General features: G+C 31.7%; 1 protein-coding gene and 1 long non-coding RNA gene across 2 annotated transcripts; one reads left to right on the top strand and one right to left on the bottom strand.

The window, feature by feature from the left end:
* Nucleotides 1–898: 898 nt before the first annotated feature.
* LOC127736217 (uncharacterized) lies at nt 899–4619 on the bottom strand. The gene is made up of 4 exons (XR_007998862.1): nt 4517–4619; nt 2998–3097; nt 1968–1982; nt 899–1120 (listed from the first exon to the last, which is right to left on the bottom strand). It is a non-coding gene; the product is annotated as an uncharacterized LOC127736217 (long non-coding RNA).
* Nucleotides 4620–13604: 8985 nt separating this feature from the next.
* On the top strand, nt 13605–17519 carry LOC127733770 (alpha-N-acetylgalactosamine-specific lectin-like). Its single transcript, XM_052243083.1, has 4 exons — nt 13605–13682; nt 15000–15105; nt 15754–15891; nt 17491–17519. Exons 1-4 carry the CDS (start codon nt 13605–13607, stop codon nt 17517–17519), a joined length of 351 nt encoding a protein of 116 aa, XP_052099043.1.
* The last annotated feature ends 1965 nt before the right edge of the window (nt 17520–19484 follow it).

Here is a 19484-nt window from a genome sequence, read left to right as displayed (position 1 = left end):
CCCCCCCCCTCCCCCCCACCCCTTTTCGGCATGTGTTTTAGTTTTACTGCTGAACTGAAAAAAAGTCTATGTGATCATAATTGTATACCTTAATTCATCATCATGGTAATGTTAATGCAGAATAAACATAAATTAACTAGATATTCATATCCTTTAAAACAATTACATTTACAGTCGCATTCAATTATTAATTACTTCAGAGGTTTTTTCAAAAGGGGTGTACTTCATTTACATAAATTTTAACTATTTCCACCTTAAATTTTTAAATACTACGCATTAAATCCATACATTTGAAAATAAAATCAAGTTGAAGACAGATCCTGATCAAACCAAAAATAACCCTTAGAATCCTGATCACCTCTCAAATGCTTTTGAACTTATTTGTTGATATTAAAGTTTAAGATCAACTATGTCTTGGTACCATATTACGTTTAGGGGTTTTGCATACATTATAAATGGATGTGCTAAAAAGTCTGTCTCATATGAATAAAAGAGCATGTCGGTTAGAAGAGTTGCACCCTTTGTGCCCAAAGGAATGTCGACTGATTTTTTAAACACTTTCACTCATCGTAACAATATGGTGTCAGTAAATCAATTAAGTATCATGTCAGTTTTACAATTCTGCCCTCTTGTTTAAACCACTGTTTTTTCAAAGTATAATTTGTCCGTTCCTATTTAAACATTTGTTTCTACCTTTGACATACTAATGAAGCAATATTTGACTTATAATTGTATTCTGTATTTAAACTATTAATGATAAAAAACGTGTTTTAAATGTAATAGAAATGAACTATTTGGAACCATCTTCACTATATACTCTTGAATACTCCTGTAAAACAATTTTTTGAGTTTCTTCTGCACTGCCTCAATGGAATATTATCCGTAAGATGAAAACAAATACATTTTAGTGATGCAATTTATTACAGAAATTCTAAAATAACAAAATTCATAACAGGTCAATATGCTGCATTCAATAGGTCGTAAGCCTTCACATAAGTATTTTATCCACGATATCCACCTCCCCAACCTCTTCTGAATCCACCTCCCCAACCTCTTCCGAATCCACCACCAAAACCTCCTCTATATCCACCACCCCATCCTCTTCTGCCACCCCAAAATACTGAAAAGAAAATTTAAATCTTATAAACAACGTGTTCCAAAACACTTGACCTAAAATGTTATTTCAAGTTTTTCGAATGTTGAAGATTCACTTAAGACTATTAAATAATAAACTCGTTACTTCTTTCTTTTCAATATCTTAGTTTAATCTCTACTAAACGATCGTGCAAGACCTTGTGGCTACAAACACAGCTGATATTTAAAGACACTAAACATTTATTGTCTATGTAATAGTCATTTTTCTTTCCTGTAATGTATACTTACTTCTACGTCATTTGGTCTTTGGTGGAGAGTTGTCTCGTTGGTAGTCATACCCTATCTTTTTACTTTTATATTTTAAGATCATCAAGATTTATCTTTTTACACATTTTATGATGAAATAGTGTGATTGTTTTTCAAGTTTATATTTGATTCTAATACATCAAACTTTTTATCTATTTTACATCTCATCTCTTATTTGTAATTAACAATATTAATAGGCATCTGGGCATTTCATTTTTTAACTTTACTATCGTGATCAATTGGACTGTTCAACCAAAAATTTCAGTTTAACCGAAAATATGTAAGAAAAGATAGATTTCATATATATATATTTTGGAGATTGACTTACTAATATTTATTTTGTACATAAATTAGGCCGTTAGTTTTCTCGTTTGAATTGTTTTACATTTGTCATTTCGGGGTCTTGTATAGCTGACTATGCGGTATGGGCGTTGCTCATTGTTGAAGGCCGTACGGTGACCTATAGTTGTTAATTTCTGTGTCATTTGGTCTATTGTGGAGAGTTGTCTCATTGGCAATCATACTACATCTTCTTTTAATATTTACAGCTAAAATATTATACTTACTGTTTCTCTTATAGCCTGGAAATAAAGACAAAAAAGAATATAAACAGATGATAAAATAAACAAACTTAGCGTCTCTTTTTATATATGTGAGCTCTCATAAGCTTTACTTCATTACACGAAAGATGTGGTTATGCTTAACGCATATTAAAGGTGTGCTGACCAATAAATTATAATAACATGTAAACTGTTCAGATTTGGATTCGGTTATCTCGTCTCTGTGATTTGTGTCATTTAAGGTGGTACAAAACACTACAGGGAGATAACTCTGTAAAAATCAGCTGAACGTTTTAATCACGTTCTTATTGTTAAGGGAATATTAAGATTCTCAATGATCAAAATTAGTGTTTGTCAAACTGCTGTATTTCCAATAAAATTTTCCCGATAAAGTGTGTGGTGCAAGTTTTTTGAAAATTTCATATTTTTGTCAAAGAGTCAAAGTAAATATTTTGTCAAAATTTTATGAAAATTAAACGAGCCAAATGAATTTTAGTCAAGGTGTTTGGTACCACCTTAAGATTGAAAATCATGTATTCTACAATTCTGTTCTTTTACATTTTAAGTGGGTTCACGTTCCTTCATACTATGCCTTGTTAATGTCAAACACGGAAATAACAATGTCTCCTTCCGTTAACAGGAAAACAATCAGAAGTGTTTCATATTTTTTATGTCGGGGCCTTTTATAGCCGACTATACAGTATGGGTTTTCTCATTGTTGAAGGACTTACGGTTGCCTATAATTACTTACATCCACGTCTTTTGAACTTTAGTGGATAGTTGTCTCATTGGCAATCATACCACATCTCCTTATTTTTATATACTTTATATACCTACATGACATAATGGATTTACAACATAATATCTTATTCAATAAGGCGATTACATTTGGTGTAATAATACAAAAATTATAAAATATGAAAAAAATATTATGCTTCTCCTGTTTTTAAACTAGACATTGTTGATAATTGAATAAGCAGCAAGCTGTACAAATTGTTTGACAATAAACTCAAATTTGATATTTTGTATAACTTACGTCCACTATCTTCCATAGCACTAACACTGAAACTTGCTAGAGCAACCATCAGGATGACACAAATAGCAAATAATCTCATTCTGTTCGGTTTGTAATTATTCTGCAAAAAGTATTCAAAATTGTTTTTTATAAAATGTCTATATTTTTTACGAATTTTTATGGTGTTTGTCTTTTGTTGTGGTTGTACAATGTAGTTTGTATTTATCACGGTTGGTATATTTTCTTGTGTGTTACTTCTTTTTTTCCCGTATCCTCCACAATTTTTTCTATTTGAGATATTGTTAGAAAAATTGGCACAGTACTAACATCTATTTGTGTAGAAAAGACACTTATAGCGACCACATGTAACAATTAGTTGAACAACGTACAAAAATGTGTATGGTTTTATTCAATTAAAATACAGGAAAACAATGTTATTCTAATATTTCTATTAATTGGTGTAATTAATGTCTTTAGTGTACTTAATGTTTTTACATGTTTGAAAATTCTAATAATAGTTAATGTAAGATGCATTTTTTTTTCTTTACAATAATACTTGAATGAAATTAACAATGCCTAGTCTAATTTATGTTTACTCGTGGAATTCTCATTGCTATCTATCAAAATATGCAATGTTGAATAACAAAATGAGTGAAATAAAAAAAATTAAATTCGCCTACAATAATTGAAGAATTAATAAATGTTTATAATATACTAATTACATCGTTTTAAGAAAAAAATATTACAATTTTAGCTCCAAGAAAATAACAAAAACAAAACAAAAAAATCACTAATTTTGTAAAACAATAGTGATAAAAGCTTTATTATATACTTAGTAGTAAATACAGATAAATTGTATGTGTAATACAATCATTGGCAAGCGTGCTGTATTAGCCACCCGTGATGATATCGATATCAGCACGGTTGCACAGGCTTTATCACACCTTTAATCTGTATGACGTCACGTCATCGATTGCAGTCGCTGTTGAATATCGATATCGATATCAGCACGGTTGCAAAGGCTTTATCAAACCCCTAATCTGTATGACGTCATTTCAAACCTATAATCTGTATGACGTCATTTGAAACCTCCTTATCTGTATGACGTCATGTCACAAAAAAACATCTACGTGAGGTATATGTATATAATAAAGTGTATATGATATGGCTTTTTCAATATCACATACCGTATCAACCCTCAACCAATATAATCCCTCGAGCAGAGCTCTTGGGATTATATTGGTGTCTCGGGTTGATACGGATGTGATATTGAAAAAGCCATATGATATTCTCTATTTACTTAACATTTATGTAACAAGACAACTAAAATTGACAACTAGAATGGAAAGGCTGCGAGTGTTATATCGTTCTCTGGAAAACTCTTACTTTAACACCATGATAGCGTATTTTACATCGCAAACATTTAATAAAATAAAATGCATAGTACAAAAAGTACTGCATATATATATCACATGTGCACCTATTATATGTATAAAACTTAATAGATTGAAAAAAAGTATATATTTCTTAACGAAATTACCTTAAATGTGAAACTCAAGATCAGAAGTGTCCTTTCCCTGAACTATAGGAATTGGCCGAGATTTCTTATATATATACCAATGTGAGTAACCGCGGAAAACATAACTAGATTTATTTACCCCATTAAGTACGTCTTAGGTTTTTGTATTTACAGTAATTAATTACTACGGTACATGCCACCCTAACCTATTCGGACAACTTATTTTACATGTTTTACAGCGTCAATACATAGAATATATATCATTCTACGTAGTTAATGTAAAGAACAATTACTTGTTATTTAATAATGTACATGTTTATAAATTCTTCTCATTATTGTGTGGTCATTGTGTGGTCATTTATCTACAAAAAAGACATGTTTTTTTATGTAGCCTTCATATGAATCATGCAATTAATGAAAACAATATAATTCACCCGAAAAAGGCTGTACACATTTTTAATTTTGATAATTTAATTACTATCTAAAGTGTTGTACATGATGAAATGGATAATAATTATTCCTAGACTGTCTTATCATGAAAGGAAATTGACTTGTTATTTACAATGTAATGTACATGATGTATAGCAGATAATGGTATTATTTCTAGTTAGATTCCTATGTTTTGTTTTGTAGCATGATTTTGTCCTGTCGTTGTTTTTCGTTTTTTGCCATGGCGGTGTCAGTTTGTCTTCGACATATGAGATTGAATATCGTTTTTGGTATTTCAAATCTCTCTTTTGTCATGAAAATTTTCTGTTCCAGTGACCAAAAATAATTGTAGTGTAATAGAAACCGTTTTGTATCATGCCTGTATTAAATATGTGGAAAAAGTACATTTTACAGTCGCCGGCATTAGATATGTAGTCACTTGTTTCGACTTTTTCTGGTGTATTTTTACATAGAACTTATCATGAATTATTAATACACGAACAACTAAGTGACCATATGATTATTTACCTATTTTGTAAACAGAAATTCATCTTGCAAGAACAAATATGCAGTTTATAAGAAAAATTAGATTGGATATCGAGGAATGAAAATAAAAATAGTTTGGGTGACAATTTTCTCTGGTTTTTGGCGCATTCTGCTAGTATATTAACACATGACTTAGTCAAAATCTCTTTGTTTTTACTGTGCTGCATGACTTTGTATAATCTTGATAATGCACAACTTTTAATTACGCCCAAATACCCTGCACAGTTCAAATGTACTCTTACAATACATTACATGTACAGTTACGACATAGTTGATAAACTAACATCTTTGTACAACTTCATCTTTTCCAAATATGAATTAAAAAAAATTAAGATTGTCAAAATGTTAGGGACGAAAGAAAGACTCCTTTTTATATCTGGGAATTGTTTTTGATATTTTCTGTGCAATGTAAATCCTTAATCAATCCGCAAGCTATGTTTAAGTAGATAATTATTGTTTTTTGAAATATTTAAAAAATATGAATATAATTTGTCTATTAAGATTTCATTTGAACTAGTTTCGTGCTCAACGGAGTTTACTACGAATTTTTTAAAGATATTTAGTCGTGTTAAGGTTACTGGTTCGGGATCGAATTTGATGCTGATCATTATCTAAATATTTGGCGTTAACAGGAAAAATATCAAATAAGATGCAGATCGATAGGCTTCGTGTAGATGCGGCTTGTCTTCAAATTTCTTTAAACATTGAAAAAGTATAGGGAGGGTTTAATTATAAAAAGATTATCTTTTGTTTTTCGTTTTATTTTTTCCAATAAATTGTGATCCATCTGTCTTCAATTGACAACACTCTATTTATACACATGAACCCTTTTAATTTATGATTTCTTGTGAATCAATTTTAAAGTACACCAAACGGAACTAAAACTGTCCGACTAAAAGGAGATGTGGGTTATGCGCCAATGAGGTAGCAACCCAACGACAACAACAAAAAAAAACAATGGACATCTAGAGGGCAGTATACTTTTTTCAACCAAAAACATGAGTCTCCACAATATATATAAATTATCCAATATCTATATAAATTTTGTAACTGAATTTAAAAAAAACAATCAAAGATTTGCCATCAAAACTCAATTTTCAAAGAACTTGACTAATGACATTACAGTATAAACTATTCTTATAATCAGGCATATATATATATATATATATATATATAAGCCTAATTATAAGAATAGTTTATAATTCAAAAGTAATCAACATTTTTTATTACGTAAAAGCGTATTTTTCTTTCTATATACAAAAGAACTTCACGGGACACGTAAGCTGACAAGAGTAATTAATACGCCCATTTCTAGGATTAAAAACAAAATTCAAGTACTCGCAAAGCGTACCGGCCGACAAAGCAGCCAACAATGTGGTGGTGGTATGACGTAAATACTGCACGGAATTCCTTAAGAATCAAAGTATACATTCAACTACATTCAAGGCCTGATATGCTCCACAGAGAGTCATATAGTAAATAATCATGTCACTACCACAGCTCAGCTTGAGGCCTCTCTGAACTTTGTTCTACTACTAATCTTTCGGTGCTTTTAACGAGTTTCTTAACTACTACAAAGAACTTATCAATGTTTTTTGTAATAAAACATATAAAAATAGAGGAATTAACCATTTTTGGAAAGTAAAAAATTCTTTGGATGTTTTATACACATATGTACTTTCACGATACTACAATCTGTCGATACCTGTATTTTGGCATTGCACAAGGTCATGTTTCCCTCTGACTGTTAATGACGTCTTAATACTAATTCCATTGGATGTTGGATGTGTACAGATTGATATTTTAGTCTTAGATACATGTTTTTTTATTTTAGTTGTTATTGGCTTTGAACTTTATGTCAGTAACTGCGAGTACTCTCAGATCTGTACTTAGTGTCTTTTTAGTTGTTAGGGATAAGGGATGGATAAATACCCTGCCACGTCTGGTCTGTGTTTTTGTTTGATGTTTTTTCTGCTTTGTATCGTTCTGATGGGTTAAGCCTTTTTTCAACTGATTTTTATAGTTTGTTCCTATGTTGTGTTGTTACACCACCGTCCCAGGTTAGGGGAGGGTTTAACATCACGTTTAAACATGTTTGACCCCGCCACTTTCTTTATGTGCCTGTCCCAAGTCAGGAGCCTGTAGTTTAGTGGTTGTTGTTGGTTCATGTCTGTGATATTTGTTTTTCGTAAAATGTTTTGTTATAAATAAGGCCGTTAGTTTTCTCTATTGAATCGTTTCATATTTTTCGTGCCGGGGCCATTTATAGCCGACTATACTATATGGGTTTTTCACATTGTTGAAGGCCGTACGGTTGCCTATAATTGCTTACATTCACTTCATTTGAACTTTGGTGGCTAGCTGTCTCATTGGCAATCATACCACATCTCCTTGTCGTCCGCAGTCAAATGCGTTTTGTTCAAATATACTTTTTCACTTTTTTTGGTCTTTTGGAAAATTTTGTTTGTGCTGTATTTAGACCCCTCTAACAAGAAATTTGTTTTTCGTATAAAAATTGCGGTTTTTATCCAACGCAATCATAGGTTTGAACGTTGTTTTCAATTTAGACTTCATCTCAAAGTCAAAGCACATATTATATTGTAATAGCAGGCTACTGTTTAATGTTCATCTATTGATGCCTTTTTAAAAGTTTTGTCGTTGAGTTGCTGTCTCGTTGACAAAAACATCTGTTTATTCATAAAAAAGACCAAAGCACTTAAAATTAACACACCGCTAGTGATAAAAATAAGTTTAATCTTGAATGCAATATCTAGATTGTCTGCCATCAGGGTCATTAGATTATAAATGTAGATAAGGACTACTTAACTATATTACAGTCAATCGTTAACTCTACAAGACAAGGTCAATGAAAAACTCATGTGTTCTTCTCATTTTTGCATTTATCATCATTCAAGGTAAATATATTCCTAGTTATAATGAACATTTTTTACCCCTAAAACTGACATAATCATTTCTAGTAGAATGCCCAGTGTCCAAAAAGTCCTCTAGTTAACGACTTTAAGTTAACGGATAACACATTTTTTACAATCATGATTGTCGTCGTAAGTTCCCATGGTCACGATTTTCTAAATTTCGTGTTTTTACAGGGTACCTCCAGATACCGTATTGTACGTGGAATCTTTAACATGACAATATATAAATAACACATAGCTGAGAGGGTGATAGAGCAGATTGTTACCCCGGGAAAACATTGTCAACTGAGGTGAAGCCAAGGTTGACAATGTCTTTTCGAGGGGTAACAATCTGCTCTATCACCCTCTCAGATATGTGTTATTTAATTTATTATACTGAATGTTCTGTTATTACTGTCTATTAAATTTCAAATTCAAAGTAATAAAATATTTCCTCTTGTACATAACAATCATCCGTATTTATTAAAGCGCGCACTTGAGCAAGCGTCTCGTGAAGGGTAATAGAGTATTTGCCATGGGATAGAGTAAATTGTCTCCCTCGTATTAACCAATCAAAATCTGGCATTTTGACATGAAGTATAATAAATAAAATTATTACGCTCTTTGTTGGTGGTTAAAATAGTACTTATAATATAGTTTATACATTAAATATATTATATAACAAAAGCGGAAAGTATATAAGTGATTTCAGCATTTTAGTAAGACTAAAATTTTACCCGAAATTTGCCACATTTTCATCGAAAAGCAAAATTATTACGTGTATCATCACGTTATTTTTTACTCTGATTAAAGCAATAAGACACGGTGCATGTGTGTGCCAAATTTCATGTGTGAAATGAAAGTAGTTTTGAAGAAATTAGTAATTAAAAACACAAATTAAGTCAACATTTTCCATTGATTAAACACGGATTATCCCGTGAGATTAATCATTTTGTTGCTTACACTATTAGCTAGGTCATTAACAAGGACAGCGGTCACTCAATGCATTTCTTATTTTTGCTTGTTGTGTAGTTGATTTATCTGTTTTGTATAGCCAGCTAACTTTTAAATTGTTATTTTCTTCGGAGGAATATGTTTTGTGTCTATTTAATTTTTTCAATACTTTAAACTTTTTATTGAATAGATATATAATTGTAGTATAAGAATCAAATCGGTCGGCTTCGTTTCACACCCGGAATATGGCACATCAAGTCTATATTATGGTCTTGCATAAGGTTTTCGACCTAAATCCCCCTCGGTGTGAACGACAACAAAAATGTATCACCGTTCGTGCTATAAATTATACACCAGCAGACACAACTGCAATAATTTCAAAGCTGAATTTGCAATAGGTTTGTCCGAGCAAACCACTGAAGCCAATGACCTATATGTGACAAGCTGGCAGCAGGAAAATTTTGACCAATATTTTTTTTTCATCTATTGCTACGCATGCTTATTTTTTTCCGCAGCTTTGCTGCGCAAAAATTTATTTTGACTTTTGTACACATTTATATCCTCAACTATCCTGCATTTCATGTTGCAGGGTATTCGTTTTCATCCGGTCTTGTGCAAAGTCATTTATTTTCAGTTCATACCAGGCCAAGTTATTGATTTTCAAAATCTTCCCCCTTCCTCCTTTCGAAATCAAATAAATGGTCGTCCCCTACTGAAAGCTAATGAAAGGACGTCATCAATTTAAAGTCTGAGAAAAGTCTGATCATAAACATCATTTCCGTAAAAACTATAATTCTACTGGTAAAGCAACTGACTGAATTGTGTCGAAATTCTTAGAGAAAAGTATTATACATTCTATATATGTCTGTCCCAAGTCAGGATCGAGCCGGTATATTAGTGGCTGTCGTTGGTTCATGTCTGTCATTTTTTTTTTGTAAATTGTTTTGTTATAAATCAGGCCGTTAGTTTTCTCAAATGAATTGTTTCAATTTTTATATCCGGGTTTATAGCCGACCATACGGTATGAGTTTTTCTCATTGTTGAAGGCCGCACTGTTGCCTATTACTGCTTACTTCCACATCTCCTTATTTTTATATTATACAAGTATTACATAACATTAATATTATCAATGTTCCATGTAAATGAGGTAAGATCAGATGAACTCTGCCACAAAGACATATACACTTTGCTACCATTCCGTACACCAAATATAGTTGACCCACTACTTATAGTATCTGAGATAAGGACTTGACCACTGAAACTTAACCTTGTTCACTGATCTATGAAATGAGGTCGAGGTCAGGTGAACCATGTGTGACTGGCATTTAGACCTACTGTATATTAGTAACCAAATATGGTTATCCTAGAACTCATGATAAAAGAGATGCGAGTGATACCAAAGGAACATTCAAACTCACAAGTGAGACATTCACATGACGAAAAAAAGCTATACAGTATTTTAGCAGTCACTAAACCATGAAAATGAGGTCAAGGACAATGATTATATGACAGACGGGAACTTCGTAACACAATGGATCTATTTACAAAGTATGAATTATCCGATTCCTCTACCCTCTGAAATATAAAGATATACAAATAGTTTACGGTGTTGCCACCGCCACCATCAGATTCTATGCAGTATGCCTCGCATTCTGCGACTTGCTTCGAATGCGATTTAAAAAAGAACAACTGAAATTAGCTCTCTAACCTAAACCTGGTCGATGAGCATTCGACTTAACAGTAGACAATGAAACGTAATAGCTTCTGCTAGCTTCGGCAATTTTTCTATGTTGTTTCAATCTGATTAAAATTCTGATCAATATTAACTCGCGGGCTCGTATATATCAGCTCAAATGAGGAAAACGAAATCAGAGATCTATATTTTAATAAGATTGATGGTGTTTACAACCCTCTTTTTGTAGATAATCTTTAACTTCATGTCAATTGTAGGCCAAATTATGCTCAATAAGGCATATAAGTGTGTAAGATGGAGTGATTAACCTGTTTCTAATTGTCATTTTGTTTTTATATATACTTTGACAGAAACCCTTCCCCTTTTTCACCGTTTGCAGTCTTTCTTATTTCTATAAAGCAAAGATATACTCATACTTGCTAATTCCGTCCATTCTGCGTTAATATTACACCGGTTTTGGAAGTACAATTGTATGTGCTTCCACACTCACCAAAAGAAAATTGGATATTAACACAAAAATTCATTACGTACACCCTATAAGTACAAATGTCAATCTCGAACCATATTTGGCAACATAAATATCAAATTAGTCCTAAATATAGAAACTATAGTTATAATCCTAATTTTGCTATAAACGGATATATAAAGGGGCGGCTAGCTGTCTAAACGTGACTCTGCGTTTTCCTTGAAATTTAAGCTTTGACCTTTGAACCAAATTTAAGAAAATCGTGACCACTGTAGACAACGACGACATCAATATTTTCATATGATATCAATTACAGCCGTGTGCTATTCCGTTAACCCAAAGCGATCAAATTCGTTGACTGGGCACCCTACTACTCTGATATATGTTTATACATGCAGTGTATTCAGGGTAAGTTCCCGCGGTGAAATCACATTATAGGTACTCTGTGAATTAACCATGTTAACATACAATTTAATGATGACTCATAACTTATATAATTCGGACAATAGTTACACTGTGCCTTGATTTAAACAAAATAGGTAACATACAGAAGTAAAAGAGGAATTGATATTGATATTGATTTTATGTCTCATCTCTCTCTTGTGTCCTTGTATATAAACCATCTAAAACAAAAACAAAAATTTCTTTTATATGTATGTGCTGTACATAATTGAAATTAATTACTAAGTGTACATACTCCTTATGGAGGTGTTCCTACTTACAGGAGGCTTATACACAGAAGAAGAAGAGGTTTGTCAAAATATAGCTGTTCTTTGTCTTTGGGTTTCAAAATAAAATCTATAAATTGAATTGGTTTGGCATAATGTCGCGCAACAATGCTTTGTTGATTTATGTAATCTGGAATGAAAACTATCAAAATTTTCAAACAATCAAGCAAGTCGCTCCTTGTTGAGAGTATCACGCGCCAGTAACCATTTTTGGTGTAACACAGCGGTACATATTTGAAACAAAATGGTTCCTACGCTTGGGTGTAGCTTCAAAATAGTAGAATGTTTTTTTTTTATTATTTTTTTTGTATCAAATGAAAGCTGAATGACTGGTGATGATTAATTTAGAACACTTTTTGACTTATATTTTGAATTAAAAAAAAATTGTAAAAAAAGAACAGGGGGTTTATTTTGCCTGTTTCTAAGATCTGAACTACCTAGCTGTTCAGGTACTTCCGAAGTTCCGGGAACCAGTACTCTCTTATATGCAATTACAGGTACGTTGATTTTTTCAGTACAAGGCGACATCAGGTGTTGCTTTGACATGCAATGACTGTCACTTTATTTGAACTTAACAAACGAGCTGTGACGTTTGAAATTGAGGAATTTGACATTAAAAGCAATGAGGTGATGAATTAGTGGTGTTCCTCCTTTTCACTGATCTACATTTTTTTTTATCTACATTATTTACATGATTTAAAATTGGTAGTAATGTTAAAAAATTAAACGTTCAAATTACTATGACCATGGAAGTAATATTTGAATATTACTTCCATGCTATGACATAGGTGGCGTATTTTTTAATATTAAAATGATTCTTAAAAATTAAAAACTCAGATGAATTTTTGATTTTAGAAATTGATTTTTTGATATAATTGATAAATAGACTGATTACTTAGTATAAAATTGTTTATCCATACTAAGAAATCATTTTTTTAATATTAATGAATAATGATTTATTTTCATATATTAAGAATATTTTTTATAATTAAAAAAACGCGAATTTTTGATATCAAAAATTGAAATTTTTTTATCATAAAAAATACAACATATTTATGAATAACAAAAAAATGCTATTGTTTTGATATTAAAACATTATTTTTAATATTCAAACATTATTTTTAATATTTGAACATTATTTTAATATCAAAATATTATTTTTAATTAAAAAACATAACTTTTAATATTAAAATCGATTTATTAGTATTAAAAAAATAGGGAGTAATTTCCTCAACGGCCTACATTTACAGACATAAACATTTGTATAATTTCAAATGAACCAAGTAACAAATGAAGATACCGTCGTCGGGTTATATTTAAAAAGAAATATTATGTTTTATATAAGGTATTGTTGAATTTTTCATGTTATAGGTGAGCCACAATGCCAACAAGAAGGAAACACTTTGACTCGTCATGTTACTTAATTGAATCCACAAACAAAACCTGGTCAGATGCACAGGTACATGTGTAAATAATCAAAATGTATATGTCTTTAAAAAATATACAACGTAATAAAAAGTTACTAGAAAACCTTTATTTTGATCATATCATTCATCATTGTTTCAAATAGTGAGATCATGGTTTATACATTTAACTTTTAATAGATTAATTCAGAAATAAACTTGGTAGAATCTTTCGGAATTTTGGGTCCTCATTGCTACTGAAATAGATATCAGAAGTCAAGTGTTATACAAAAAAAGTTTAGTATTGAAAAAAAAAACAGCATGAATATTTGAAAGGATATTCGAACCTTGTTATTCCTCCTATTTTGGCTAACCTTAATATTCCTCCTATTTTGGCTAACCTTAATATTCCTCCTATTTTGGCTATCCTTGCTATTCCTACTGTTTTTGCTAGCCTTGTTATGGTCCTGTTTTGACTAGCCTTGCTATTTCTCCTTGTTTGACTAGCCTTGCTATTTCTCCTTGTTTGACTAGCCTGGCTATTTCTCCTTGTTTGACTAGCCTTGCTATTCCTCCTGTTTTGGTTAGCCTTGCTATTCCTCCTGTTTTGGTTAGCCTTGCTATTCCTCCTGTTTTGGTTAGCCTTGCTATTCCTCCTGTTTTGGTTAGCCTTGCTATTCCTCCTGTTTTGAGTAGCGTTGCTATTCCTCCTGTTTTGTCAAGCGTTGCAATTCCTCCTGTTTTTGCTAGCCTTGCTATTCTTTCTGTTTTGACAAGCCTTGCTTTTCTTCCTATTTTAGCAAGCCTTGCTATTCTTTCTGTTTGGCTAGCCTTTCTATTCTTTCTGTTTTGGCTAGCCTTTCTATTCTTTCTGTTTTGGCTAGCCTTGCTAGTGTTCATGTTTTGGTTAACCTTATTATCCTACCTGTTTTGGTGAGCGTTATTATTCTTCCGGTTTTGGCTAGCTTTGCTATTTTTTATCTTTATTTCTTTTTTTTTTTTTTTGGTGAGACTGGGTATTCTTCCAGTATAGCGAGTCTGGTTATTTTACTAGTATATAAATAAGGTTTACTGAAATAGAAAAACAAAATGACCATCCGTAGAAAAACGAAATGCTAGAGAATATCATCGAGAATCAACCCAGTGTTATTGATGTCTATCTCACATACTTATTTACCTACTTTAGTAAACAAAATACATGTCATATTGTGTTAAAAAAACAGAAGTACTGAAATACATAACACGGAATCATTATGTACGTGTAAATATAGTATAAACATGTCAATTTCTGTGAAATATAGAAAAATATGCTGAAAGAAAATACAACACTTGATTGAATTATTATTAATATTTCATTTTTATTTTTCTGCAAGAGTTTCTGTCAACACACCCACCATGCCTACCTAGCCGAACTGGAAACTGTTGATGAGAATAAATATTTGCTGGGTCTTCTTCTATCTATGCCATCCAGTAACAAACGTAAGTATTGGTATAAATAGTTAGTCATCAAATTAACAATAGTATCTTCGAAAGCATTAATACTGAATATTTTATCCCGGCAAGGTATCAACGAAATCAAAGAGTTGATCCAATCCTGTCAGGTTTTATGCACTTTTCTTTAAATTTGACTTGAAGTTCGGTATTTTGGTGAATACTTTTTCAAAAATATCTAAATATACAATATACATGTATATATCTGTGTAATTGTAGTGTAAACTAAAAATAAGAATTAATACAGAAAACAGTGCTGTAGTAAGGAATGTCGTCCTTAAATTAACGTATATCAAGCGAGGCTCGCACAGCCAACATTGACCTTAGATGTATTTGGCTATTTTTATGTCCTTTTTGGTCATATGGCTCTTCAACTGTTCCGGTTCTTATACATTTTAATCTTTCAAATATTCGGCTTTGAGCGTTCCTGATGAAGGTAAATCCAGTATAATGCTGCGGACGCATAAAGTTTATAAAGCATTGTTTTCAGTTCATTATCTAAGTAAAATATTCCAAACTTGATGCAATTGTTTCAAAAGCGTTATCTTTCAACATAAAAAAAACACATCCAATTATCTTTTAAAAAAATTCGTATATGGAAAAATAGAAGATTAAGATAAAGATAATCATTTTCAGATAATTTTTGGCTTGGTGCAAATGATATTAATGCAGAAGGCAAGTTTTTCTGGAGCACTAGTAATCATGAATTTGATATAACTGATTGGGGGCCACATGAACCAAATGGAGGCAAAGGAGAAAATTGTCTCGATACTCGTATATACGATGATGGCAAACTTCACTGGAATGACCATTCTTGTGGCTTGCATTTTTACTTTGTATGTGAAACGAGGTCAGTCATAATCATATCTATACACATGATTAAAAACTAATTATAACATATAGTTTATATACACGGAAACCTACACATATATGATATAGGAAAATAAAATGCGGGAAAATTCTTCTTTAGAAATTGTTTACATATAATAACTCATACTTCAGTCTAATTCAGAAATCTAAAAAAAAACTAAAAACACACACACACACACTAAATAAATTAATCAAATTGAAAATAATAATTTGTAGCAAATATATAATGAAAAGACACGTGAAACAGCGCAAGCTCGTGGTCGTTGTTTCATGTTCAAAATGATAAAGTCATCCCTTTGAAATTTTTACGGTCGCCATTACGATTGGCTTGACCGTTTCTTAATATATGTGTTACAGATAAACACAGATATGTTCCAATATTGTCGTCATCACAATCTCGTCTTTTTATTTCGATTGTGACATCACCGAATTAGACCTCCCGGAGCACCCAAATTAGACATCTCGGAGCATCCAAATTAGTCATTCTAGGTTTTAAGTTAAGTTCAAGTTGCTCCATAGTTAGTTTTCTATGTAGTGTTTTGTTGGCTTTTTCGTCTTTTTGTCATTTTCGTTTTATTTTTTTCTGCCATGGATTGTCAGATTTTCTTATAAGTTTTGTATGTCCCCTTGGTATCTTACACCTCTCTTTCTCAGGTGAGGATACATTAAGGATGTTCGCTACTCTCCTTCAAAATAACAAGATTTTTAAAAGACTGTTATAAATTGATAGTATATAAATAGAGGAAATATAAAACCTCTCTTTCTCAGGTGAGGATACATTAAGGATGTTTGCTACTCTCCTTCAAAATAACAAGATTTTTAAAAGACTGTTATAAATTGATAGTATATGAATAGAGGAACTATAAAACCTCTCTTTCTCAGGTGCGGATACATTAAGGATGTTCGCTACTCTCCTTCAAAATAACAAGCTTTTTAAAAGACTGTTATAAATTGATAGCATATAAACAGAGGAACTTTAAAAGCAGAAAAAAAATTAAGGGTCCGTGGGCTTGTTTTCGAGATATAAGCCACTGAAAATTTGGCGGGAAATGATTCTCTCTAGACTTTTCATACATTGGCACCTTTTTTCTTTCAAAAACTATGAACAAATAACAAGGATTTTATAGGATTTTCAAATATGGCTTTTTAAACTATATGTAATAAAATTATGAAAAGAAACGTAGGGGTTAGCGGGCAAAATGTTTGATGACACTACATGGATACAACCAGAGGATTCTGAATATCTAGCAAACATTCAAAAACAAGAGGAGCGAACATCCTTAAATCGTCGAAGTACACGTGTATGCACTAAATATAAAAATAAAAACTATCTGTAGTGAATATTTATGGGGGAACAAGACTTGTTTTTTTAATGAAGATTGTGTGTAGAAGAAAGAATGACCTAAAATATTATAAATGCATATAAAAAAGCATACTATAGACTTGTTATTAATTTTTGACACCTTGTTTTCTGGAATTATAAAGTATAATCTAACATTGTAGTATTGGTGGATCTGGAGGATCAAATGTAATTGGCTAAATACAATGCCTGTTGCGACGACATACGGGTACTTTTATGAGAATTAAAGTATGTGTCAGTTTTGGTTTTTCATTAAAGACAAAAGACTGAGATATCTGGATACAGGTTTAGAAAGATTTAAATAAGATTTTATGAATAACGTTATAGGACTATGAGTAATGATTTTCGTTGTTGTTTCTCCTTATTCGTACGTATTTCTTCTTTCGTGCAAAGTTGACCATAGGTAGATTTGGCTGTTTTTTAGTGGTCCCCTTTGTTTTGATAAATCTTCTCATGTTTGTAAGTATTTATGCCTACTTTCCATCAACATGAAGGATTTGAGCATTCCCGGTAAAAGTAGATTCAACAAAGCACTTCGTACACACCAAATTTATAAAGTGTTATTTGTTTTCTCAGTCGGTTGTTTGTGGTGGGTGGGGTCTTTTGTACAGTTCAAAATTCGATAATCCTTTTTCATGTATTAAACTATGAATATTAAATTCGATTACTGACAGAGTAATATTTTATCGAAATTTTCTCCAAAATCACTATATTACATATCATAAATTTGGATTTCATTGGGTTTTTTTTCTATGAAGTACTCTTTTTTCAGTTCAACACTGTCGCAATTAGAGATCTTTGGACACGTGTTGTGTAGGTTCATTTATGTTAATATTACTTCGCTGGGCCTCACCCATGTTTTGAAAAGCCTTTGTAATTTTTGACTGATTGCTTTTTGTTTGGACAAAGTCTAGTGGGAATAATTTCATACGTATTCAAGACTAGACAAAATTAACAATAAATTGAATACTTGTTTCTTTTCTTAGCGGATAGACCAGAATGAAAAAAGGGAATATCGCCACTGGAATGCAAGGGTACAATTTATATTTGATTGAAATTTTTGCATTACAACAAGCCATCTACGTTGTTGCAGATCTCAAATATTTTCATCTAGTATTTAACCTTTCAAAAATGAGTACCGTATCAATTTTGATATGCCATCCGAGAATAAAACGTCAACTTCACAAAAGAAGCAGCCGTACAACAGACAGTTCATGACAAGTGTCAAGAGCAGAACGGGAAGTTTTCTGTGTAATATTTTGTTATTGCTGTTGGTTATTTTGTGGTTTTTCTTTTTGGCAATCGTATTGTCTGTTTTATTGAACTTAACTTTTTTTTAATTTTGATTTTAATTGATGTGCGAATATTTGATATATTGCCGTTTAACTTGTGTAGTATTATTGAAATATTTCATTTCATTTATTAGAGTTTTTGAAATTGCAGCCAATGACTATATTTGCATACAAACCAGTAGTGGTCATGGAAGGGCAAGGGTGGATGCCCTTGAAATTCAATAAATGATCTACACAGAACAGTTATTTCAATATTCATCGCGGTTGACAATAATTCCTTGGGTAACTATTGTCTTCAGGGAATAAACCAACGTAGCAAACTTTCGCGTGCCTTCTGTTGGCAAGAATGAGATATGGAATTGAGAAAATGACCCGCACAGACAAAAATATTGAACACAGAAGATAAAGAATATAATTACAATATCGATAATCAAGACATAATCAGCAATTATTGGTTCATGTTGACGTAATTTATGGTACTGCGCAGTATCTTTTTTAGAAAGGGTAAACTTTAGAATGCTATCTTCATATTTCAAATTTTACAGATTGGTTCCAATCGAAAGAGAAGCTTTGATGGAAAAGATTTTACCATTGCACTAAATATATCATACTATATTTCAATCCATGTGATAGAATGATTTAATATATTTAAAAGAGTAACAACATACCAAGGAGAATATCAAGAATAAAACAAAAGTGCACATGGCCAAAAAGAAAAACGACGAAAAGACAATCAGCAATAACATATCACAACACAGAAAATATAGATTGATCAAAATAAAACCCAATAAAAACTGGGAGAGAACTCAGGTGCACCGTAAGAGTAGGCAGTTCCTGCTCAACTA

Source organism: Mytilus californianus, unplaced genomic scaffold, assembly GCF_021869535.1.
Source record: "Mytilus californianus isolate M0D057914Y unplaced genomic scaffold, xbMytCali1.0.p SCAF_3, whole genome shotgun sequence".
Lineage (NCBI taxonomy): Eukaryota > Metazoa > Mollusca > Bivalvia > Mytilida > Mytilidae > Mytilus > Mytilus californianus.
The sequence above is the reverse complement of the archived record's forward strand: the minus strand, read 5'-3'. Positions and strand labels throughout refer to the sequence as shown.

Coding starts and splice junctions, on each gene's coding strand:
- LOC127733770 (XM_052243083.1), top strand. CDS start 13,605: ATGCCAACAAGAAGGAAACACTTTGACTCGTCATGTTACTTAATTGAA. Junction 15,106..15,753: donor TATGCCATCCAGTAACAAAC/GTAAGTATTGGT, acceptor AATCATTTTCAG/ATAATTTTTGGCTTGGTGCA. Junction 15,892..17,490: donor AGAAAATTGTCTCGATACTC/GTATATACGATG, acceptor CTAACATTGTAG/TATTGGTGGATCTGGAGGAT.